The following is a 26,118-nucleotide window of genomic DNA, read 5'->3' on the forward strand; positions in this document are numbered from 1 at the left end:
GCTCCAGTCTCACTGAGAAAACAGCTAGGACTCTTATTTTGAAAGGAACCCCATGCTGGAGCGGAGTAGAGGGGGTCATTTCCTGAGAGTTATTTACTTTGAGCCAGATGATTAGTTTTTTGGGGGAAGGATGGACTGTAACGTTGAATCAATTACAGGTCGCTGTAGCTCAAGCGCATTTGTGAGCGCGGTCGTGGATGCAGACGGAGGGGTGCACATATGCTAGCTCTCAGAGTGAAGGATCGTGGCCATAGGATTACTACTACTACACACTTGAGGAGAGGAGCCTTCACTGAGAGGAGCCCTCACCGGAGTGATTTTATGCTCCTGATTTAATTCTACTGGGATTTATCATCGAGACGCAAAAATCCAAGGGAATTTAAAAGGTTTGTATTTTAGACAAATTAGCTAATCTTTTTCATTTTTGCAAACTTTAATTTTCTCAAGAATCCTATTAATTGAGATAATTTTTTTCTGAAAAAATGAAAAAGTTACTAAACCGGACCACTTTTAGGCTAGTTGAATATGTCCTTCTTTGTGAAAATTCACAAAATAGCTTAGCTTTTTATTATGGCACAACATTGTGAACAATTTTCTTGATAAGAAATTATTCATCAGACCGGATCCATCCATCACACTTTGGGGGCTTTCATTATCCTAATTTCGCTACGAGGAAACATTTCACAATTCGTGTTTAAACTTTGAAGATGCATTAGCTTGCAGGCTATGTGTTACTTCTGCATTGAACGGGATTCAGTTTACCATGCAACATATGGTCTCACCTCCGGAAGACGAGCGGAGAAATGTTGCAAACTCGAATGGATAAAAGCGCTCAATTTCGGCCTTACTCCTGGAGGTGTCACCTCGAGAACTGAGCCTCCATTGTGGGATAGCGCTGCCTGCCCCTCATCTAATGGGAAACACATTGGAAAGTGGATTTCAAGTTGTTTTCGTTTCTGCGCTTGGAATGTGTGGAATTAAATGGAATAATGTGCATTGGGATTTACTTGCTGAGATGGGAAGCAGGCTGTAGCCGATCGGATTTTAAGTTAGACACAAGAGTCATTTTGAGACCCACTACAAAAAAGTAGTGTAATGGGGACCCCATTCCTGGTTGGATGTAATTTCAGTACGCCAGACAACAAAATGCAAATAGCCTACACGCATATTGCCATCAAGAAAAGTATTCATAATTAGATTACAATTGAATGATGCACTATATTTCTTAATATTTAAATAATTGAGTTGAGCGCTGCACGAAAGTCAAATTTAGAACAGATAGAACAGTTAAAGTTTTTCATCAGTGAAACTCACTGCCTTGCTTGCCTCAATGCCCCAACCACCCTTTTCATTTCGAAATGCTATCTTTATACATCTCTCTGCTATATTCCCATGGAAATCAATTCTGCACATGTGGGATTGCATTTAACAGTTTAAGTGTCTGTGGAGGACAGTGAGCTGAACATCCCTCCCTCAGCTGTTGCTCCAAAGTGTCAAGCCCAGAACGGCGCGTTTGGTAGGCTGCACATTTGTTGGGACTGTACTGTAGGCGGGGGTGAGGAAAATAGGGGAGAGGAGAACCAGCGGACAAGCGGCACATTTGCACAACAGGCTGGATAGGAAATGTCCTACACCAACGATGTGCGCAAAAGTGTCGAAGTATATTAGTCAGGATTCCCACGCTAATGTTTGTCTTACAGACTTCTCTTCAGAGGGGGCTCTTAATTATAGGCCCTCTAACCCTGGGTTTGATTTGCCAGTCATAATTAGCCAGTCCGGGATGAGACAGAGCGGATTCGCACAAACAACTCTCTTACAGTCAAAGTAGCAGCAAACTGTTATAAGACAAATGGTATTTTGATAATGGATAAAAAATAATGTAGACTATTTTAATCGCCCCAATGGGAGATTAGAACAATTAGTAGATCATTTTAAATAATTATCCTATAGTCACAAATTTGTTTAAAACAAAGAATAGATTAGAGTAAAACTGGTAGACTGCATTTATGTTTCCAATGTTTTCAGCGTTGAGCGTCCGCCTCTGCTTGGAGTTGCGTCTGTCTCTGATCATTTTCTGATGGGATTCAGGGTCCGAACATCACAGACAGACAGACAGACAGACAGACAGACAGACAGACAGATAACACACAGACCAGGAAAATGTCTGTTGACCAGAACATGACCAAACGGCAAACTAGATTAAACCTAGATTAGTTATTTAACAGCCATAAAACGTATATTGGTCGAGTTGCTTGGTTTACAAGCCAACACTGAAACAAATAAATGTTCTTAAATGGTTCTTCCTCAGCTCTTAAGGTTCCTTGGAAAACTCTTGACACGATAAATAACCTTTGACTTAAGTGTGGGGTTCATGACGTGGCATCTACAGTTCTTTGGAATTCTAAAATGTTATTTAAATATACTGAAGCCTGCAGATGTGTCCCTTTCATAGCACACAGACAATTGGCCAGTGTTAACTAGTGTTGATTTGTCAGTGTAACATTCCTAGTGTTGATTCACGAGTTACATTACACTGTAAAGGGTTAAATTAACATTCAGTGGCGTAAAAGAGTGTTGGTGTTAACAATACAGAGTTGAACCAAAACCACACGCATCATTATCATATTTCCCAGCATGGTTGATTTTTCAAATTGTTTGCTTCAATATCTATGTTTTTGCATGTACATTGATTGATTTATTAATCTTATTCTACTCAAATATGAATAACATACATTTTTCTAAACTATTCTAATCGGTTACTTGTATTTATTACGCCCATTACTGAAATGGTTGTTACAGTTTAGATGTAGTAGTCTCATAATGTCATGTCTAAGTCTGTCCAACCCTAGCATTCATAAAAACAACAAAAAATATCACCATTCTGTGTGTATTCTAATAGGAATTGCACATCTCTTTGCAAAGCATCATGATGTAACATGCAGGCCTGATGCAGCCTCTAAACTAAGAGTTTTATGCTGCTGTGTTAGGGCAAAACTAGGCCCTCTAAAGAAGGCCTTATGAATATTAATTATCTTAACTATTACAATTTTAATGATAACATAGTTACTTAGGATTTCAATTAGTGAAAGCCACAGTCCCTAAAATGAATGAATGCAACAACCATGTCTCTGTCACTAGCAAACAGATTCATGGGTGGTACTGGTAACTCTAAAATTCCCTTGAAAGGCACCCTGGGAAATACGCAAATAAGGTTTAAACCCCGACAGGAATTCCAGTTCTGGAGAGCTGAAACATTTCTGGTTTTGGATTTTTCTATGGTTCTTCAAAGAACCATCCCATTTATGGTTCTTCAGAGACCCAAAAATTGTTCCCCTATTGCATCGCTCTCAAAACCTTATTTAGTTCCCACTTGCATCTTTATTTTTAAGAGTGTATGGTGGTAATGTCTAGATTTTCAGTTGCAGTGAAGAAATCAAGCCTATTTGTAGACACAAACAAATATAGGTCTATTTGAAAACGTTTGTAGTGCTTTCAATGTGTTGATTAAGGGTGCTAGATTAGGCAGGTAAATCAATCAAATGGAAAATAGAGAAGGCCAGATTTAAAACTTCAAAGCAATAAGAAGAGAATGAGCACACAATTTCTGTAGTTCTATATAGCCTAATGTACATCCAGCTCATGTTGCTGCTACCAATGTGCATTGTATGGAGAAGACAAATACAGTCTGCAAGGTTGTAGCCTACCTAGCCACAGAAATATAATATTCCTCTAGATGACATGGAACAAAGGAACTTTCCTGCTGGAGAACGGATTTACAGCCAGAAGATGCCTGATGCAAGCAAAACGTGAACTATGTCGCCCCCTAGCGATTTCAGTGCCTGAATTTATTTTTAACCTTGGCCCCTATGCTATTCAACCATATCCAACGTTTTAATAAACATCTCCCAAGAACAAACCAGCGTAATCATTGACTCATTGTGCCCTTTACAAGACCTGGCATGCCACAGTTACAACTGGAATAAGGAGAAAGACAGTCAGTCTAAATGATGTGCTGGAGCAATAAAAGTCCACCTATTGATTTTAATTGATCAAATTGCAATGTTTTCCAAAAAGACAGAGGTATCTTCTACCATGAGTCAATGTATTTTCTCTTCGCTTAGGCTGATAGTTTTGTTTTTGCAACATCTGGTGGAACCATGTTTGACCTGCCTGTGTTTCTACTCTTCTAGCTGAATTAACCATCCGTGACCATGGATGAAATGAAGACATGTCTCATCATTGGGGTGGTCTTGTTTGGGTTGTTATCAGGTAAGAAGCTAATTTAAATAAGTAAAAACCTTTCTATCACCTGGGGGTGTATTCATTAAAACATTTACTCCAAATGGAAAATGTTTTGCAACGAAAACTAGAGTTTATATTGGGACAAATCAGGTAGGTCCCTCCTCATTTTGTTTTCCGTTTGATCTGTTTGCTTCATTTTGGTTCTTAAACAGTAAATGGTTTCTGTTCCAAGATGTAATGAATACACCCCTGGGTGTGTTCATTAGTCAGATTCCGTTGCAAATCAAAACAACCTGCCTTTTAGTTTTAGTTTTATCACTGTTAAAAACCTGTATTGTTTTGTATTGATTATCCTATGGACGTTCAGTGAACTGTTGCCCTTTCCTTTAGTTACCTGCGGACTGATGCCACCGACCATTGTATCAACTGAAGATGAGTTTGTTCTCGAGCCACTCTCCGTGTTCAACATCAGCTGCACTAGTAAAAGGACCGTTGCTTGGGTCGAGCCCTTACCCGTCAACACATTTGTTTTGCCTGGATATTACACGGCCACGCTCTTCATCTATAACGCTTCCGTGACACACACCGGATATTACACCTGCATATACCAAGACAAAGAGGGCGATGAAGAGTATGATGAAGACAATGAGGCAGTCATATACGTTTTTGTCCCAGGTAAATTTGGTGGAAATGGTTGTCATTTCCATGCACCATCACTTTATTCTATTCTATTCTACTTCCCATAGCTTGCAGTTTTCTGACTGAATAACCTTGTTTTGCCTTGTGCAGATCCCAAAGTTCCGTTCGTGCCTGAGGAGCCAGGTAGCATGGTAGTTCTAGTCTATCCTGGTGAAACCATCATCCCATGCAGGGTGTCAGACCCTCACTCCCCGGTGGTCCTGAAGAGTGCTCCCAGTGGAGTAGAGATGGACGCTGCTTATGACAACAAGATCGGCTTCATTGGCAACCTGGGCGCTGGACTCTACGTCTGTGAGACCACCGTGAACGGCGTGACAACGACCAGTGACATCTACACCGTGAAGGACAACAAACGTAAGTCCAGATGTGGATGATTTGGCTGCGCTGCTTAGTTTTCATATCACATTGGTTGTATGTACACATGGCTATAAGCCGCTTTGGATAAAAACATCTGCTAAATGGCATATATTTTATTATTTAAAAAACTGTCTTTGTTTACCAAAGAGAGAGAAATAGAGGGAGAGCGAGAGAGAGCGAGAGACGTGGGGTGATCTGACTGCATTGAAGAAATGACATCATGTCATTAGTACCAGGGGAGATGACTTCACAGGGTTGTTGTCAGACAGACAGAGAGAGTGTGATGGCATCAGCCTGCAGTGAACTCTGAGAGGGGGATGACCTCATGGCTGTCAGGGGGAGCAGTTGACCATGCAGGGACCTGTAGATGACCATATTGTCCCCGTTGACCGTATTGTTCCTGTTGACTATATTGTTCCTCCCTACTGTGGTGGTCTGTACAGAGATGGAGGACTTCCATGTGGAGGTGAAGGCCAGCGAGGAGGCAGTGAGACTGGGGAAACCCTTCAACATAACCTGTGTGGCACCTCCAGGACTGCCCTACCAGCAGCAGTGGCTTCACCCCAGGAAACAGGCAAGGACCTTATCCCTCTCTCCGTCTCACTCTTTCTCTCTGTCTGTCGGTGTTTGTCACTCCTCCCACACCCTCCCTCTTTCCTCTACTTCCTCTCCCGTGTTAGCCTCCTCTCTTACCTCCCTTTTAATAATATCTATATCTCCTTGTCGTCCGTTCTCCGTAGCCCACTTCTCTTCCCTCCTTAGTATGTCTCCTTCTGTCTCTCGATCCAGCTCTCCTTCTCTCTTTCCATCCCTTATCCCTCTTGGTGTCACTACGTCTGATTCATCTCCCCAGTCTTCTTGTAGTGATGAATGTCTTGGGCTCAGGCACAGTGTGGGTCCGCGTAACATAACTCTGAGGATGGATGGGCCTTAGTTGTTAAAGGTATGTGTCACTAAGTACAGCTGTATCTCAGCGCCGTGTCCATTACCAGGGCTGGAGCCAAATGGTGCATCATGGTACTATAACCCCAGCTCTCTCTCAGTCAGACAGAGGGAAGGAGTGAGACAGTTGTTTGTTAAAAAACAGGGCAAATGGGTAGAAGGAAGAAGGAAGTTCAAAGGAGAGGGGAAACAGTGAATCACGTGACCTCTGTGACCTCTGGATGTGTAGAACAGATATGCGCCCCACCTCCTCGTAACCCCAGTGAACCTAGGATGTGTGTGGATGTGTTTGAGCATTGAGTGTGTGTTAGGTCAATGGCATGTTTATATGAGGTAATGAGAGTTTGTCCATTCGTGTGTATAGTCATGCGTCATTTAGTACATTTAAGTTTGTGTGCCAGTGTATATGATAGTAGTATGGGTAGTGGATGGAGACTTTGTCTGAAGTGTCTATGTGGATTAAAATGTACGTGTGCACCACTCTCTTTGTGTGCACTGTTCGGTAATCCCTGCATCACATTGTGACAGAGCGTCTGTTTTAGTGGTGGGATTACTCTAAGCCCTTTTCCAGAGACAGTTAGGGTAACTAGAACTCAGGACTTCTGACTCCTGGCTTTAGTCTCAGTTGCAATTACAGGCTTTTAAAAGCCTTGGGTCCTGATTTATCTCCTGTGGACCAGCACGTGTTTTAACCATCAGCTCACCGACAGATAGAGAGACATGCTGCTCTGACATACAGAATTTAACACTAAACCTGTAAAAAGGCGCAGAAGAGTAGAGACAAGATATTTTATTTCCTAGAGATGGGGATTGTGTGTGTTTGTGTGTATGCATGTGTGCATGTGTTTGTGTGTGTGTGTTTGTGTCTACAGTGGTTTTAATCTCCTGTCCTCTTGTTCCTCTATCTAGGCTGTGGATGCAGTCCAGATGAAGCAGACTCTGCCTGATAGAGTGGTCTACACTCTCAGTATCCCAGCAGCCTCCTCTCAGGACAGTGGGGTGTATGAGTGCTCTATCACCAACAACTTCAATGGAGAGATCAGAGCCAACATGGTGGCTGTCACTGTCTTCGGTACGCTCGCTCATCCTTATGGCCAATCCAAAATTCTATTTGGAAAAATATGAGTGATGTTTAGCACCAGTCAAACCATGCATTGTAGACATTTTGTCTTAAGACATTGCCTATCCTTCAAAAACATTTATATGTATTACCAATACCACTTAGTTGTAGATGTATTAAACAGAAACGTCTTGGGATTTTTTAAGATGTATTTGAATCCAGCTGCTACTTGGTTGGACTCTTTGAAAGTAGTCTCATTGAATTCACATTAATGCGTAGAGTTAATTCATCCTGCCTGTCAGTGTCAGTATGAGGCGCTAGAGGGAAGGGGTTCTGCAGTCTCCCTACAGTAGAGTCGAGGCACACCTCTGCTTTCATCATCAGCCCGATGCTTTATGGAATGGCTTCAACAGATGTGTGCCAGACTTTCATTTCTCTTTTTCGGTTTCTCTTGTCCTTCCTTTGGGTTGTCCCCCCTCTATTCCTCTCTTTTTCTTCTACTTCCTCTCTTTTGCACCCCTCTCTGTAGAGGAGAACTCCTTTGTGATGTTGGACCACAGTGGGATCGGAGCGGTGGAGTTTGTCAGTATGATGGAGGAGACAGAGTTCACCATCAGTATTGAAGCCTTCCCTGCTCCTAAAGTCACCTGGCTGAAAGACGGTATCACCATCACTGAGAACAGCTACTTCCTCACCAAGACCAGACGTCTGGTGGGCAACCAGTAAGATCATAACATTTGTATATAGCAACGCCGGTGTTTGTGTGTCTGTGTGTCTATGGAGCTCTGTGTGGTGTGCCTGTGTGTCTATGGAGCTCAGTGTGGTGTGTCTGTGTGTCTATGGAGCTCAGTGTGGTGTGTCTGTGTGTCTATGGAGCTCTGTGTGGTGTGTGCTGCACTGAGCTATGTGGTTCTCTGCCCATCTCTCAGCTATCAGAGCACTCTGACTCTTCGGCAGTCACTAGAGAAGGACAGTGGGAATTACACCATCATAGTCCTCAGCAGCGCTTACACTGACCAGTTCTCCTTCACCCTCAAAGTGAAAGGTGAGAATAACCTCAAGCCAAGTGAAAATGCACTTCTACATGTGTGTGAACATGCATTTATGTTTCTATGTTTTCAAATGTGTTAGCAACTGAATGCGTCAGTGTGTGTGTATTATCTCAGTATCGTCCTATATCTGACAATATGTCTGCCTATGTGTGTGTGTCTTCCAGAATCAGGGGCAGTACTGTTCCAGCCAGCCTCAGCGCCAGTGCTGTTCCCCCAGAGAGAGGAGTGGATTGTTCCCCTCCACACCCCCTTCACCCTGACCTGCAGAGGCGAGGCAGAGCTGGCCTGGGACACGCCCATCTACCTATCAGAGCAGACCGAGGAGGACAACAGCGGCCTGTTCATCACCACGGTTACCGTAGAGAACGCGACAGCAGGGCACACTGGCTTCTACATCTGCTTCTACAAAGGAGGGAACTCCACTGAGGAGGGAGAGGACAGCAGCATCTACATATATGTGCCAGGTATAGGGAAGACAGCACTGTGGTGCTGGAGTTCAATCTGTGCTAGCAATTTGAATTATAGGAAACTTACCATGCCCTCTTCTCACTTCCTCAGATCCAGAGGTGCCCTTCGTACCCTCGCTGGTGCCCTATGGCAACCACGTCCTGAATGGTCACGATGAGATGGAGATCCAGTGCCGCGTGTCGGACCCCGGTGCCAATGTGACCCTGGTCAACGCTGATACCCAGCAGGCCGTGCCCATGGCGGTCTACGACAGCAGGAGGGGTGCCGTGGGCTTCTTCAGCGCAGGAACCTACGTCTGTAAGGCCCTCGTCAACGGAGAGGAGCACCTCAGTGAGGAGTACATTGTCCACGGCTGGGCAGGGGGGTCGGAGCTGCGTGTGGAGCTGAAGGCCCAGAAGACAGCCCTCTTGGTGGGAGACACCATCACTGTCATTTGTGTGGCCCGGGGGTCTGAGATACTGGAAGACCACTGGAAGTACCCTGGAAAACTGGTAAACAAAAGCACATACATAATTATTTTTCTCTTATTGGAGAGGAAATTCATTGACTCATTTTAAAATGCATTTGTTTGTTTGATTATAAATGGGTCTAACTTTTGTGTGTCTGTGTGTGTGTCAGGCGGCCCGGGGCTTGAAGTCGGTGCGTGAGAATAAGAGGGACCAGGAGATCCAGTACACATTGACTGTCCCCCAGGCCTCAGCCAAAGACAGCGGCATCTATGTCTGCTCCATCACTGACATCATCAGCAACGAGAACCAGACCAAGAAGCTGGCCATCACTGTCTATGGTACGTTTGTGTCACTGTTTATTTACCTAATATCAAGGCAATAATCTTGGTTCAACATCTTGCTATAACTGGTAGATTGCTCTAACTACCTGTAACCTTTACATAATGTATTAATGGTTCTATCTCCATTTTCTGTCCCGATAGAAAGGCCATTCGTGTCGCTACGCCCGGCGTTCAGTTCACAGGAGTCAGCAGATTTGGATGAGGTCAGACAGTTCCAGGCTGACATTGACTCCTTTCCCAGCGCTCAGGTCACATGGCTCAAAGATGGCCTCCCTCTCAACGACGTGGCAGCTGAGATAACGACCAGCCTCCGGCAGGTCAGCGAGACCAGGTGAGAAAGACTTCCTCTGACACCACTCAACAACACCTAAATACTCGCACACTACACTCATTGGCTAATAACATGTCCAGGTCAGCAAGATCAGGTGAGACTTCCTCTGACTTTATTCAACACTGACTGAAGAGATAGGATATACCACCATCCTGCACACAACACTCTGTGGCCAATGACAGGTTCCCAGTTCACCTAGGATGATCAGATGGCTATTATTAAGGTCTGGTGTTGTTGTGCGATGTTAGTGGAACTAGTCTCTCGTGACAGACTTAACAGCGTGCTCATGAGATTTGGTTCTGGTTGCCATGATTAGAGTGTAATCATACATGTTGTTTGGACTCTGTAGGTACCAGAGTGTTCTGACCCTGATTCGGGCCAAAGAGGAGGACAGTGGGAACTACACCATCAGAGTGCAGAACGGGAACCAGACCCACAGCCACAACTTCAGCCTGCAGGTCAAAGGTGAAGCAGAGGAATGCTCCAATCACTTCATTTGGATTTACCTTTATTTTCCTGACTAACAGGGCTCCCATACTCCCTGACACTCTTTCTTTTACCCACCTCTCTCTCTCTGTGTCTGTATTGTGGTCTGACCCCCTGTTCCCTCTGTCTGTGTCCAGTGCCTGCAGTCATTGTGGACCTGAAGGACCTCCACCATGGCTCAGCCACAGGCCAGTCTGTAGTGTGTATCGCTGGAGGCATGCCCACTCCTAAGGTGGAGTGGTTCATCTGCATGAACATCAAACAGTAAGGGCCCACTCTCACGACCCTGCCTTCTTCCTCTCCATTCTATCTCTTTCAGTCCAACAATAGCCCGTTTTCTTTCTTACAATTCACATACACCTACTGTACATTGTTCACCTCTACCTGGCCACTTCATATGCTACTATGCCCAATGTGACAATGTCATGGTATCATTTGGTCTCATGTCTTTACCCTCCCTCCCTCCCTCCTACCCTCCCTCCCTCCCTCCCTCCCTCCCTCCCTCCCTCCCTCCCTCCCTCCCTCCCTCCCTCCCTCCCTACCCTGTCCAGCTGTGCCAACGACTCGTCTCAGTGGGTGCCCCTGCCTACCAACAACACAGAGATCACTGTGGAAGCGCACATGGACCAGGACAAACAGCTGGAGAGTCGGGTGATCTTTGGGCATCTGGAGAACACCTTGGCCGTTCGCTGCCTGGCCAGGAACGAGATGGCCGCCGTCAGCAGGGAGGTCAAACTGGTGTCACAAGGTGAGACATACACTCACCAAGTCACACTTACCTCCTCCTTCAGTTAAACAACAAACACGGTTGGCAGAGTGTGGTGAATAGATTTACAGTATCTTAGATTGCCATTTTGCCTGCGATATATTTTCTCCCTCCGCTAGTCTCCTCTTTTACGAGCTAGTTTCTTCCTGTAGTTGCTTCCCTTTGTGACACTTGAAAAGTGATAGGCATTGAAGAGACTTTGCTGGGCTGTCAGTGTTGAGGCAGCTGTCTGGTAGCTATCTGTGGTGGGGCAGCGTGTCCCACACAGTCATTGTGCAGCTGTGTGTTAGCCTGGGAGACTTTTACTGTGAAAAGTGAATCTCCAGTAGTTTAAGCCATTTGGCCCCTCCAGCTGTGCCCCCCTCCCCAACCCTGCCCATCTCCTTAATCCCTTCAACACACATTTTGAAGCCCCACTGGCTTGGCTGATTGGATGTGAGACTGCATGCTGAACTATACCATTTAAATAGGGTATTTGGATTGCCATGTTGACGTTCTTCATATTTGACCTCATTTGGGGTTTTTCAATTCATCAAACTAACATTCCCATATTGACTTACATTGATTTCTCCATGTTATTTTTGTTCTCTGTGGCATTCTCCATGTTGTGCTCTCCATCTCATGTGTGTGTGGTGGTTCTCTTCCTGAACAGACCCTCACTCAGAGCTGACTGTAGCTGCTGCTGCCCTGGTGCTGCTGGTCTTTGTCATCATCTCACTCATTGTTCTGGTCATTATCTGGAAACAGGTACAGCAGATGATCAATGCCCCTCACACACAAGCACAAACCCACCCACCCACTCACCCACCCACTCACTCACTCACTCACTCACTCACTCACTCACTCACTCACTCACTCACTCACTCACTCACTCACTCACTCACTCACTCACTCACTCACTCACTCACTCACTCACTCACTCACTCACTCACTCACTCACTCACTCACTCACTCACCCACTCACTCACTCACTCATTAAATCATTCATCTACACTTTAAGTGTCCTAGAGCCTTAGGTACTGATCTGGTTTGCTATGTCCTCTGTCCTACAGAAGCCTCGCTATGAGATCCGTTGGAGGGTGATAGAGTCAGTGAGCCCTGATGGCCATGAGTACATCTACGTGGACCCCATGCAGCTACCCTATGACTCCAGATGGGAGTTCTCTCGCGATGGGCTCGTACTGGGTGAGCCGGCTGCACTGCTTCCTCTCTCTGTGATCTTACTGTGGTCATGTTCTTGTCAGAGTGTCACATCACCATGTTCGGGTGGTCAGAGTGTCACAGCACCATGGTCTGATGGTCGTGTTCTGGTCAGGCTGTGGTCTGGATGTCTCCCTCTGGTCTTTGAAGTGAAGATGTGATAAGGCCATCTGGCCTGGCAGACAGGGGTGGCTGGGACATGCTGCCTAGGGTTTGGGTTGTGACTCACTGATCAAAGAGAATCTCAACCACTGGGGACCTGGGGAAGTCACTGATGAGAGGGCAGAGGCAGACGTGTGTACGTGTGTTTTTTTTGTTTGTGTGTGTGTGTGTGTGTGTGTGTGTGTGTGTGTGTGTGTGTGTGTGTGTGTGTGTGTGTGTGTGTGTGTGTGTGTGTGTGTGTGTGTGTGTTGTTGTTTGCTTGCCTGTCTACGTTTGTGTATTTGTTTACACTCCATGTTAACTGATCGTATGCCATGTTTGGTGTGTCCGCAGGACGTATCCTGGGCTCTGGGGCGTTTGGGAAGGTGGTGGAGGGAACTGCATACGGACTCAGCCGCTCCCAGCCTGTCATGAAGGTGGCCGTGAAGATGCTGAAACGTGAGTTGACCACAGACAGCTATACAGACAGCTATAGAGAGGATCATTAAGGCCTGTGGAGATTGCCTGGAGAGAGCTGTGTCCTTGAACACCATCAGAGTCACAACAATACCTTTAGGCTCAGACACACCGGTAGCCTTTGCCGGCCGAGAGTACTTAGCACCTCTGAACGGAGTGCCGGCCGTAATTTGTCAACTGAGTGCAAAACGATTCTACACGTAGGATCACATGAAAATGTTGTCAGTCAGACGTCCATCAGCGGGTGGTCCATAAAACACACACATCTGCACGGCAGATCCACATTCGGTGCGGTGTGTGTGCTCCCTTACGTTGTGATTGATGAAACAATTGCAGGCATTGATGGGTGTTGTTGATGTTGATTGATTGTGTGTGATGGACTGACAGTTGCGGTGTGATTGATTTGTTTCTCGTTGCAGCCACGGCCCGCTCCAGTGAGAAACAGGCCCTGATGTCAGAGCTGAAGATCATGACTCACCTGGGCCCTCACCTCAACATCGTCAACCTGCTTGGGGCCTGTACCAAGTCAGGTGACTACACACGCACAAATGAACGCACACACATATGCTTATAGGCACGCACGCACATGCACACACACAGACACACACACAGTTTTGATAGCCAAGAAGGGAAGTTGCCATTTCTCTCTGAGCCAATGGTGGATGTGGTATTTTAATAGGATTTTTATGAGTGTAAAAGCTTGCCCTCTTGACGTTGCTTTTAGCCTTTACGAGCCTCTGATAAGACTAGCCAGCAGACTGACGCCTGTGTCTCTATCTCTTTGTTCTGTTCCCATGCAGGCCCCACCTACATCATCACTGAGTACTGCTTCTATGGAGACCTTGTCAACTACCTGCACAAGAACAGAGAAAACTTCATCAGCGTGCACCCAGAGAAGACCAAGAAAGACCTGGACATCTTTGGCATCAACCCTGCAGACGAGAGCAGCAGGAGGTAAAGAGACATCCCAGCTAGCACATTTGGTTCCTTGGAAGTTGTGACAACCTACCTTTTTGGTTTCGCATTGGTTCTGGGAACGAACCCATACGTTTCCTGACTGGTAAAACTGAATGTTTTTTAACGTTCTGAGAAAGAAAAGTGAACATTTAGCCAGTTCTGGGAATGTAGATTTTTAAGTTGTAGGGAGGTTCTGAGAACATTTTACTGTGATTCCCTGAAAGTTTTCCTGGGAGATTTTATTAGCGTTCTGAGAACGTAAATTATAGGTTATTTGAAGGTAATTAAATCACGTTCTGAGAACATGTTTCAATAAGAATTAATAACCTTGCTAGGTTAGGTTAACGGTTTTGAACAGATAAGACACATGGAAATTAATTTGCTTAGGTATTAATCATGGAAACACCTAAAAATGTTTATTGTGGCACGGCGTCAGTGAGATTCAAACCTATGATCTTGTGTGTTTTATCCATGGAATTAGTCACTGCGCCACTAGGATGGAGCAAACATGCCATGTTTTTTTTACTCATACAAAGCTGTTCATTTTAGTCTATTCAAACAGATCCCATTTCAAAGGAAACAAGCACTCATTAAGATTAGGTGTGGCCAATTAGTGGACGGGCCAACACTCCTGAACACAGAGGATAGAGAGAGTCTTGTTGACGCTGAGATTGGAATGTATATGTTTTAAATAACACTCTTAGAATGTTCTTTGAACATTACTAATGTTTTCTTGTGTTTTTTATGGAACATTTTCTTAATGTTCAGAGAACATGACTTTAAATATAATCATGAGGAAACCTGCAGAAAACATTATGCTGAATAACTGAAATTCTCACAGAAGAACATTGTTTCTTAACATTCTCTGAACAATTTCAGAACGTTACTTTAAATAGAACCATAATGAAACCTGTAGGAAACGTTATGCTGAAGTACTGAAATTCCCACTTAAGAAACATGGTTCTCAGAATGTTATGTGCTAGCTGGGTATTCTGCACCATTCCCAGAAGGTTGTATGCAACTTAACGATAGGACAACCACGCTCTCAACCAAGCTCTAAGAATCATATGGTTCTCAGAACATTGTGTGCTAGCTGGGCTATAGGATCAGCTCCGAAAACATACACAGGAGCGCACACTCACACACAGGCCAGGAAACACAGACACAGACACAGACACACACACACCCACCCCTCTGTCGTGTGTCCCTCTCTTCAGTTGCTCCTCCTTTACCCCACTCAGTCATTCTGTCTCATTGACGCAGCACTTTACTGCACTCGCTCAGTAACATAACGTAACCCTACCCCAGGCTTCCTCATGGCTGAGGGGGTTGTCTGGCGTCTTCCACTAATCAAATTTGTGTCTGAAGTGGTACTCGGCTTTCAGGCTAATCACATTACTCTTGTTTGGCACCTGTTAATGGTCTCTGTCCAGCTCGTCTGTGTTTGCTGATCTGTGTTGACGGATGACTCACAATGACCACATTTCTGAGTGTGACCACACCATGATTTAATCTCAACCACCCTGACCATCAACCACACCCTCTATGTAGGGAACCTCACGACATACAGTACACTGGGCCTTCTTAGAGAACCAACATGGCTGTTGTTGGTCTCTTCCCAACCTCCCCTTCTCCCTCTCTCCCTCCCTGTCACCATGCAGCTATGTGATCCTGTCCTTTGAGAGTGGTAAAGGGGACTACATGGACATGAAGCAGGCAGACACCACGCAGTATGTGCCCATGCTGGAGATGAGTGATGCCTCCAAGTACTCCGACATCCAGAGGTCCGAATACAACCACCCGCCATCACAGAAGGGTGGTGAGTACACAGTCTGACAGCCTCCTTCTCTTCCCTTTTGCTCTTCCTCTCTTAATCTAACTCTCCGTGCCCTCTCGCTGTGTGGCTTGGCTGCGTTGGCTGAAGTGCAGGGTTTAAGTCAGTGCTGGTTGTGTTGAGGGGTCCACCCTTCTCAGTATGTAGGCCTGCCTGGGCCGGCCTGTAATCATATAGAGCGGGTAATTGTAGCATACATAATAATGCATCGTTCTCCCTGCCATTAGGAATAAACAGGTTACAGCAACCAGTTCTATATTTACATGCACATAAACATACAAACACTTTATTCACTCACTCATAGACCGACTGAAGCTAAATGGGTTTGTGTGTCTGTGTGTTTTCCTGATCCAGATAGTGAGATGGACAACATGCTGTCAGGGGATGGTAACGAGGGCCTCAGCACCACAGACCTGCTCAGCTTCACCTACCAGGTGGCCAGAGGCATGGAGTTCCTATCCTCTAAGAACGTGAGTGACCAAGGACTGGGAATGATTGTAGATCAGAGGGACTGGTAACATAATGTTAGTTCAGTGCGGTGGGCTGGGGATGATGTCATACAATAGAATAGCTACCCAACAGACAGGTGACGATATCAACTAGAGACACAGAGGTGAGCCTAGGAAACCATATCCATCTTTTAACGGTCTGACTTAGCAACTAAAGAAGGAAGTGGTGGCGACATGATTCCATTGGCTTAGCAGAAGATGGAGCCACTGGCAAGCTGGTTCTGTCCTCTCTGTTGGTACACAGCAGGGAGTGGGTCGGTTGCCACGTCAACACTGTACATTTCAGGGGTAACCACGGTAATGATGGCAGGCAGGTTGTGGGCTGCTGTTGTGCTTGATGACAGCTGTGAAAGCCAAGAGGTTGGCTAAATCAGGGGTTGTGTGATAAGCGGCCCTGTGAAGGCTGAGCTCACTGCTCAGGAGACAGGCCAGGTCTTTATATAGAACACCCTGGAATTACACTGGGTACAAAGCAGCTATAAGCTCCTCATAACAGCCTCCTAGTTATTATCCTTGAATATACTCTGGGCCGGAGTGGTCAGTCAAGGCCGTGTCTTAGGCTGGCTTGTTGCCATAAAGCCACCCTTTAAACACAAGGAGGTGAGAGAGAATAAAAGGAAAGGATGTGTGTTTTGATTGAATTGAGATGAATGAAATGCGGAATTTTGCGGTGTAGTGTGTGCATCGGGACCTGGCTGCCAGGAATGTCCTGCTCTCTCAGGGGAAGATAGTAAAGATCTGTGACTTTGGCCTGGCCAGAGACATCATGCACGACAACAACTACGTCTCCAAAGGCAGCGTGAGTATTCCTCTAGGACGATACTGGCTGTTTGTGTACCCTGATGAGCTTAAACATGTATCTGTGAAGGTGGTTTGTCCCCTGCTTGTTCATGTTAGCAGTCCAGTATGGTCCACTATTGTATTGTCCGTTATACGAGTGCAGTGTGTTTTATCCGTCTGCGCTCTGTGTTGACCACAGACCTTCCTGCCAGTGAAGTGGATGGCTCCTGAGAGTATCTTTGACAACATGTACACCACCCTAAGTGACGTCTGGTCCTACGGCATCCTCCTCTGGGAGATCTTCTCTCTAGGTGAAGCTCAGCTGACCCCTGACCTTTTTCAGTGACACGTTAACAGCAGCATGTTAGCGAGACGGCTGACTCCAGATCAGTGTGTAGATACAGTGTGTTTGACAGTGGTACTGGTGTTCGCTGGTGTACTGATGGCAGTGTGTTTGTGTTAAAGGTGGCACCCCATACCCAGGGATGGTAGTGGACTCCAGCTTCTACAACAAGATCAAGAGTGGCTACAGGATGGCCAAACCTGAGCACGCCCCCGCTGATGTGTATGTACATATATTTTTTTATATAATTATTATATGTTGTGTTGTGTACATTATTATGCCAAAACACTTATTGAAACACTGGATTAGATAACATGAAAATACTTCGGAAGGCTATGTACTACTGCTGTAAAAGTCGAACGCACAGTACTAAACTGTGATGTACAATGCCATGGCATGACTCTAACACTAAATGATACCATGCTGTTCCTCCCTGCACTGTTTGTCCTGCTCTATCTGTTTAACTAGTGTGTTTTCCCTCCTCCAGGTATGAGATGATGATGAAGTGTTGGAATAGTGAGCCTGAGAAGAGGCCTTCCTTCTTCAGCCTGAGTGAGAGCGTGGCCTCACTGCTGCCTTCCGGCTACAAGAGGGTGGGTGTCTCTACTGTATGACCTCTGACCTAACGGCCTCTAACAGGGTTCCTCACACCTGCTTTCTAATCTCCCTGTCCCTTTCATTTCTGACCCTGACCTATGACGTTAGAACCTACTCTGCACTCTTATCATTTATGTTCCTTTCTATCAGTCTCATCCCCCTTTTACCTTACCTGACCGATCCTATTTTTCACCAGGAGCGGAGAAAGTGTGTTAACCATCCTCTTTCTCCACCCCCTGCATTGGGTCATGTTATAGTTCTATATTACTAATAAAGTGTAGAAGTTCATCTAAAACCAGGCTCACAAACTCCAACCACTTCCCCCGAACTCTGCCAGTTGAGTGTGTTTCTGTGGGCTCTGTCAGTTGAGTGTGTTTCTGTGGGCTCTGTCAGTTGAGTGTGTTTCTGTGGGCTCTGCCAGTTGAGTGTGTTTCTGTGGGCTCTGCCAGTTGAGTGTGTTTCTGTGGGCTCTGCCAGTTGAGTGTGTTTCTGTGGGCTCTGCCAGTTGAGTGTGTTTCTGTGGGCTCTGCCAGTTGAGTGTGTTTCTGTGGGCTCTGCCAGTTGAGTGTGTTTCTGTGGGCTCTGCCAGTTGAGTGTGTTTCTGTGGGCTCTGTCAGTTGAGTGTGTTTCTGTGGGCTCTGTCAGTTGAGTGTGTTTCTGTGGGCTCTGTCAGTTGAGTGTGTTTCTGTGGGCTCTGCCAGTTGAGTGTGTTTCTGTGGGCTCTGCCAGTTGAGTGTGTTTCTGTGGGCTCTGCCAGTTGAGTGTGTTTCTGTGGGCTCTGCCAGTTGAGTGTGTTTCTGTGGGCTCTGCCAGTTGAGTGTGTTTCTGTGGGCTCTGCCAGTTGAGTGTGTTTCTGTGGGCTCTGCCAGTTGAGTGTGTTTCTGTGGGCTCTGCTAGTTGAGTGTGTTTCTGTGGGTTCTGCCAGTCGAGTGTGTTTCTGAGTGTTTTTCTGTGGGCGCTGTGCATTTCCGCTGTGTTAAAGCCCAGCCCTGGCGGTGATTAGAATGCTAATGCTCCAGCTGGCGGTCAGTGGCCAGCCCCAACCACTGTAGTGACGCAGCAACAGCAGCCCCAGCTCCCAGGTCTCGCCCTCCGTCCACCGGCTAGGCTAACCGTAACGAGCATATTAAACAGCACGCCACACGTGGCACATCAAACCTCCTCCTCTCCCCACTACTCTGCTTTAATGGCCCAGGAGAGTGGAGGAGCTGGCTCCCATTTTAGCACCTCGGATTGAGGTTGGCTGGGCTAGGGTGGGGTGGGAAATGTGGTTCACTGTATGGGTCTCACCACCAGGCTAACAGACTGACTGAGTGAGAACACACATACCAATGACAGCTGGTTGAACTGGTTCACGTGTTATATCAGTTTTAGCATTCATCAGATTTCTGAGTTTTGTGATTTATGAAGCTGATGCAGCTGTTTTGGAGGTACTGTATGGGAGTTACCAGAGCACTAAATAACTCTGACTAGTACAGGCCAAAAGTATTTCCTTTATATGCACAGTGCTCTTGGCTTTAGAAACAGCTAGCTGTATAGCGACGTTTTCTGCATGGTACTGTAGACATTCTGCTCCAATGCTACTAGATGGGTTGATGTTCATTGTGCCCTCTCTTTCTCTGATTGTGCAGTGTTTCGAGAGGGTGAACCATGAGTTCCTGAAGAGTGACCACCCGGCAGTTACCAGGGTCCAGGTGGAGAATGACGACACCTACGTTGGGATCACCTATAAGAACCAGGGCAAGTCGAAAGACAGGGAGAGTGGCTTCGACGAGCAGCGCCTCAGCTCTGACAGTGGTTACATCATCCCCCTCCCTGACCTGGACCCCCTGTCTGATGACGAGTACTGCAAGAGGAATCGCCACAGGTAGGCTACCACCTCAGTGTCAGACATGTCTATCTTCATTTCAGACCCTTATAAGTGGTACAGATTGATAACACTGTTTTACACCAAAACATGTGCTAGTCCTGTCTAGCAAATCCAGCAAGTGAGATACCCGTCTTATTTAACTCATGGTCACTCCTGTATACTATACCCCATCCACTCCCATTAGCTGTTTAGTAACACTAACTTGCTCCTCTCTGTCCTGTGTAGCTCTCAGACGTCTGAGGAGAGTGCCATAGAGACGGGCTCCAGCTCCACGCTGGCCAAGAGAGAAGGAGAGACCCTGGAGGACATCACCCTATTGGATGAGATGTGTCTGGACTCAGAGCTGGTGGAGGACAGCTTTCTGTGACAGGCCTGGAGAAACCTAAAGCCTGCCAAAGAGAGAGGGATATTGGGGGGAAAGACACCTGAACATAGACCCTTAAACCACCCACTCGTCCTCGCCACCCCTATCTCAAACCCACCTCATCCCCCGCCCCACACACCTCCAGTCCTCTTAGGAGGACAGAGAAAAACCACTTCACTGCTTGGATGAGTCTGTGGCTAGATCATGGTATGCCTTCTGTTCCCTCCTCAGAAAGCGCCCCTTGTGGGGCTGGAGGGACGTGCATGGATAGATGGATAGATGGATAGTTGGGACACTGAGGACTCGCCACTATCCTGTGGTTACTGAGTCTCTATAGAAGGTCAGTTTTGAATGGGACTAAGAGCACATGAGGAGAACACGGAGGAAGATAGATTTTTATATACATGTATAGAACCTTATTGTAATGGGCATTCCGAACAGCAACATAAGCAAGGATGGATGGAAGGATCAGAATGGATCAGGCGTGAAAATCAAAGACCCAGAATGAACAGCAGTTTATCTCGGCCATGCAGAACCACTACAGACAGACCCACTATTTAAACCACATCACACCAGTGCCAGCAAACAGACCAGTACGAGGCCAGCTACACAGCAGACAGCTTTACTTCACAACTCACCTACCTGTAGCATATGATCTATAACTACAATATATCTGATGCTGGCACAATCAGTAGTAATACTTTGATTAAAAAGCACAACATCTGGACTATGTATATGTTTTTATATGCAATTATACAGCATTTGTTGTCAATAGCTAAATAAGTGCAGCAGTTCAATAAAAAATAAAAAACTTTTTATCACGCATATATATATATAAATATGTATATTTTTTTAATACTGCGTCGAAGAAGGTGATGATATGGGTTTTGAAATTAAGAATACAACTAACTTCCAAAACTAGACTCCATAGAACATAATCCATTACATTATGTAAATTATGAAATGGGAATTTGTTTATTCAAATTGTAAAATGAACTCATGCTAAGTATGAGTGGCATTGAACCTGGGCCAAAGTACATTTATGTGCATTAGTACAGTATGCAAGAATAATTGTTGTTTTCAAGCTTATGCCATTGTAATAATAGTAATGAATTGATGTTAATAATAAACACAGAGCGTTATTCACTGCAGATAAAGGAAGAGAACAAGTGAGGAAAAACACCATAGTCATCTGATTTGACAGTTTGACAGATCTCATGATTCTCAAAGCCAAGGAGCTGGTACATCTTCCAAATCAGAGAGGACGTTATGCATGTGTTGTTCTGATTGGTAGCAGTGATTTAGCTGAAGTCGTATGTACAGCCATTTTGCTGTCCTGTACAAAGACAAAAGTACATGTGTTGTATCAATGTTAAATACACTAGTTTTCTACACATAACGTGATGTCAGCAACATACATCATTATGTGTATGTTTAATGTTTAGTCTTGTAGTATTTCCTACCAGCTGTCCTCACTGCTTTCGTCTGTCTCTACCGTCGACTGTGATGTTCTCTGTGATCACATTAAAACTGTAGCACTTTTTTGTATTTTCCTTGTATTTGATGTGTGAAATGATTGGGCTTTTTGCTGAGAGAAGGGCTTGGTTTGGCTCTGGGAGGTTCCCTCTCTATGGCAACAGCGTTGTGAATGTAGAGTGGAAGAAGTGGGGGAAAGAGAGGTATAAAGTATAATCCACGGTACAGTATCTGTAATTATAGGTAGTTATCACCAATACCCGGAAATGATCCTCCTGTTTCAATGTTTCATTATGCATTATGTACATTCAGATGATTTATATTTCAATAAATGATTTAATAGTGTCTCTTGTTTGGAAATCTGTTTCCCTTTCTTTCTTTCTTTTTTGTATATGTTTGACACACACAACATTCTCCATGATAAAAACTGGTAAAACTAAACGATACCTTTTTAAAGAGGCGGTTTATAATTATGGTTTGGTAGGTAAGAGAAGGGGTCAAGGGTTAGTTTACCTGGCTGACGTCACTTCCGATTTTCTAACGGCTTGCATCCAGTTGTGCTTGTTCTCTCTAACTCAGAAACCGATAAGTGGTCAAGTGGTCGAGGGTCAATTCGTTAGTAGGTGGAGGAGTATGCTTGCCTCATTACCTACTATGAGAGAGGATGCACAAGAGTATGTTGTTTTCTCGATTGGAGAAAGCATGCACACATTTAAAAACAGTACGCTACTTATCCTTTTATATATAAAATGTCTTGCACGACTAGCTAAATTAGTTTTTATCACTTTACACATTTAATTGGGATTCCACCCCAGTAAACGTAATTTTCCTAATGATGCACGACTGGAGGAGTCTCATTTCATACAAACACATTTGTCTCCACGTTTCCTCTCGTCGCCTCCTATACAAAGACAAACTATAGACTACTAGGGCTAGGCTACACAACACAACAACCAACACACAATTCTGGTGCAACTGACATTGATTATTAATTAGCCCAGTAGTGTTGTCGTCTCCACCCCATAATAAACCCCCATGACACAATTTCATAAACAGAATAGCTACACTGAATGCAGTCTCAGAGAAGGCCACTAGGCTGCATGATAATCCCACCATTGAGTTCAGGGATAAAATCCATAGTTATAGTCATGCAGATTATGTATAATCATAAATGCATGATTTGTGGGAAAAAAATGTAGTGTGTCATTTCTTATATATATTTTTTTGTATTGTTTATTTATCAAAATAATATTTCCAACAATCGGTATTAATACCAAAGTTTTATTTTATTTTATAACTAACCAAATATATACCACAGCCTGTTGTTTCCAATGGGAGCAAATTATTCATAGTGGGCAGAACAAGCGAAGAGGTGGGCAGAGCCCAGCATGAGCTAGTGAGATCCTATTGGTGCATTCTAGTTTGTATTTGCATTTCTGTGATGTGCATGTGTGCAATAACTCAATTCGCTCTTGCACTCCTAAACAACACACTTTTTAAAAACTTTGGTAAAGGGTAAAGTCTACAAAACGTAGTCCACTCTGTTCGTAACATATTCTAGTTTTGGGAACAGAAAACAATTTGCAGAATGTAGGCCAAAATCCATCTATCTCCATCTTCTCCCACTGCCGGCCACTGGGCTTCCTCGGAAACGCCAACCAGATGGCTTCAGATTTATACATCCGGTAAAACATCTGGTTTATTGTTCTATCTGTGTTAATACTATATATAATGTGTGAATGTCAAGTAACTCCACCAGAGGGAGATATTCCATAAGTCATTCTTAGATACAAAAAGCATTTCCAGTTTAATGCTTGAGAACCAGGGGTCTCATTTAAAAGTATGTTTTTAAATTAACTGTCAGTGAATGGTCAGTTCTTGGAAAGGAGACACCTAATTCAGAAAATGTATGTTGTGTGTCTGATGTGTGTGGTATATATTGTTTTGCCACACAAAAAGTATTGTTTTGAACTTTTGAACATCTCAAATTGACTTTGGTCAAATGTACTTTTCTCCATAATGTTTATGTTTATGTTGTTTATGTTTTCTAGGTGCAAAAGCTGATTTGCTTGGAGCAATAAAAACACATGGTATCGCTTTGGTGCAATTTTCATAAGTATGTGTTTCATTTTCCAAACACTTAGTACAAAACCCAAAACAGATCATCAAAAAGGCAGTTGCATCAAAACTCTAAGCACATTTTCAACTGACTAAGTACAACACACAAAATCATACAATCCCTTTTTCACCAAACTTAATCAGTGTTTCATCTAGACATACATGTTTCACATTGCAATACATGTTTATATAAAGTAATTGTTCATCACAATGCAATGGTCACATTATTTTTGATATGATTGTCTTCCCACTTGTTAAAATACATTTTACTATTACTTAAAGATGCACTATGCAGAAATCGCTCCGCCATTTCCTGGTTGCAAAAATTTTAATAGCAAGTATCGTGAAGAGAATCCTTGTACCATCTAAACCGCTGTGAAATATATTTTCTATAACCAAAAATATTGTATTTTTAGCTGTTTCTAGCCGGTTTACAAAACCAAAAGTAATAGACAAACTTAAACATGGAAAACATAGAAATAGCACATATATAAACAGATCTACAGCTTCTTAGACTGAGAATGACAGATCTGTAACACATATCTCTATGTGAATTTGGTAAACCTATATATTTTAAATTAGTTTGTCTACTACAGATTTTGAGAACTACATGAAAATGTATGTTTGTAAAGTATAAACATATAAAGTATGGTATTTATTGTAATGTACTATTATGATGATGACTATTATGATTTTACAGTAGATTTTTTTTAAATCTGATAGTGACAAGATCAGAGATGTACTGTATGTAACAAATGCATCCCCTATACAGTAAACATTTCTACAAAATTAACTGATGGGGTCTTTTTTCACACAGCTTTATTCAAATTGCATTGGCCAATACAGTAATATATGCCATTTACGTAGCAGGCGCTTTTATCCAGTGACACTAGAGAGTCCATGTCACGCCCTGACCATAGAGAGCCTTTGTTTTTCTATGGTATAGTAGGTCAGGGCGTGACTGGGGGGTTTTCTAGTTATTATTTTCTACGTGGGGTTCTAGTTTAGTTTTTCTATGTTGGTGTTTGGTATGATTCCCAATTAGAGGCAGCTGGCTATCGTTGTCTCTAATTGGGGCTCATATTTAAGTAGCATTTTTTCCACCTGTGTTTTATGGGATATTGTTTTGAGTTAGTGCACGTAGCATCTCTGTAGTCACGGTTCGTTGTTAGCTTATTGTTTATTTGTTTTTGTCTTTGCTTAGTTTCACTTTCTAATAAATATTGTGGAACTCAACATCCGCTGCGCCTTGGTCCGACATTTATTCCAGCGAATGTGACAAAATATCCCATCACAACGGGACCAAGCAGCGTGCCCGGGAGGAGATGGCATCCTGGTCTTCGGAGGAGATCAAGGAGAGAATATCCTGGACTTGGGAGGAAGTCTTGGCAAGACACGAAAGCCTGCCGTGGAAACAGACGACAGGAGAGAAGGGAGGACAGCGACGACGCCGGGGTTCGCGGCCACATAAAAAGCCCAAAAAACTGCCCGAAAATATTTTTTTTGGGGGGGGCACCAAGGGTGGTCAGCGGAGCCGAGGAGTGAACCAGAGCCAGTCTGGGAGAAGAGTGAGATGAGAGAGATGTTGTGCAAGTGTGTTCTGCTCAAAATCCGACCAGAGGATCCGGTTAGCAGTCTGGTGCAACTTGTGCCGGTTCCACGCTTCTGGCCTCAAGTGCACCTCTCCAGTCCGGTACGTCATGTCTCCTCCTCGCACTCTCCCTGAAGTGCGTGTCCCCAGTCCGGTACGTCCTGTGCCTGCTCCTCGCACTCTCCCTCAAGTGCGCCTTCTCAGTCAGGTACGTCCTGTGCCTGCTCCCCGCACTCGCCCTGAAGTGCGTGTCACCAGTCCGGTGCCACCTGTGCTGGCCCCACGCATCAGGCCTCCAGTGCGCCTCCCCAGTCCAGAGCTTCAGGCGACGGTCACCGGTCCAGAGCTTCAGGCGACGGTCCCCGATCCGGAAGCTCCAGAGCCGATTCCCGGTCCGGAAGCTCCAGAGCCGATTCCCGGTCCGGAAGCTCCAGAGCCGATTCCCGGTCCGGAAGCTCCAGACCCGATTCACGGTCCGGAAGCGCCAGAGCCGATTCACGGTCCGGAACCTCCTTCAACGGTCCGGAACATCCAGCTCCATGGCCGGAGCCTTCTCCTGCGCCGATGCCCAGTCCAGGCACGGCGTCCGGTCCAGCTCCATGACCGGAGCCTTCTCCTGCGCCGGTGCTCAGTCCAGATACGGCGTCCAGTCCCGCTCCATAGCAGGA

General features: G+C 44.9%; 1 protein-coding gene across 2 annotated transcripts; it reads left to right on the top strand.

Annotated features, from left to right (window-relative positions):
* The first annotated feature begins 128 nt into the window (after positions 1-128).
* On the top strand, positions 129-22,086 carry pdgfra (platelet-derived growth factor receptor, alpha polypeptide). 2 transcript variants are annotated; one of them, XM_038999577.1, is made up of 28 exons: positions 129-386; positions 4,191-4,269; positions 4,633-4,917; positions 5,032-5,295; positions 5,742-5,872; positions 7,150-7,312; positions 7,830-8,022; positions 8,230-8,345; positions 8,517-8,816; positions 8,911-9,311; positions 9,439-9,607; positions 9,752-9,941; positions 10,291-10,406; positions 10,565-10,691; positions 10,979-11,175; positions 11,846-11,940; positions 12,246-12,378; positions 12,889-12,993; positions 13,431-13,541; positions 13,812-13,965; positions 15,630-15,787; positions 16,157-16,272; positions 16,988-17,110; positions 17,291-17,402; positions 17,557-17,656; positions 17,922-18,027; positions 19,663-19,898; positions 20,127-22,086. In XM_038999577.1, the coding sequence occupies exons 2-28, from the start codon at positions 4,212-4,214 to the stop codon at positions 20,266-20,268; spliced, it is 4,401 nt and encodes a 1,466-aa protein (XP_038855505.1). In that variant the 5' UTR covers positions 129-386; positions 4,191-4,211; the 3' UTR covers positions 20,269-22,086. The 2 variants fall into 2 exon arrangements, 1 of the variants encoding a protein (XP_038855505.1); XR_005477390.1 differs by lacking the exons at positions 16,988-17,110; positions 17,291-17,402; positions 19,663-19,898; positions 20,127-22,086.
* Positions 22,087-26,118: the final 4,032 nt, after the last annotated feature.

The sequence above is a fragment of the Salvelinus namaycush genome, chromosome 8, assembly GCF_016432855.1.
Source record: "Salvelinus namaycush isolate Seneca chromosome 8, SaNama_1.0, whole genome shotgun sequence".
In the NCBI taxonomy this organism is placed as follows: Eukaryota; Metazoa; Chordata; class Actinopteri; order Salmoniformes; family Salmonidae; genus Salvelinus; species Salvelinus namaycush.

Bases quoted from the DNA above. Each gene is read 5' to 3' on its own strand.
- pdgfra (XM_038999577.1), top strand. From the start codon at position 4,212: ATGGATGAAATGAAGACATGTCTCATCATTGGGGTGGTCTTGTTTGGG. The intron at 7,313-7,829 runs GTACGCTCGCTC...CCCTCTCTGTAG, and splicing joins GGTGGCTGTCACTGTCTTCG to AGGAGAACTCCTTTGTGATG. The intron at 17,111-17,290 runs GTGAGTATTCCT...TGTTGACCACAG, and splicing joins ACTACGTCTCCAAAGGCAGC to ACCTTCCTGCCAGTGAAGTG.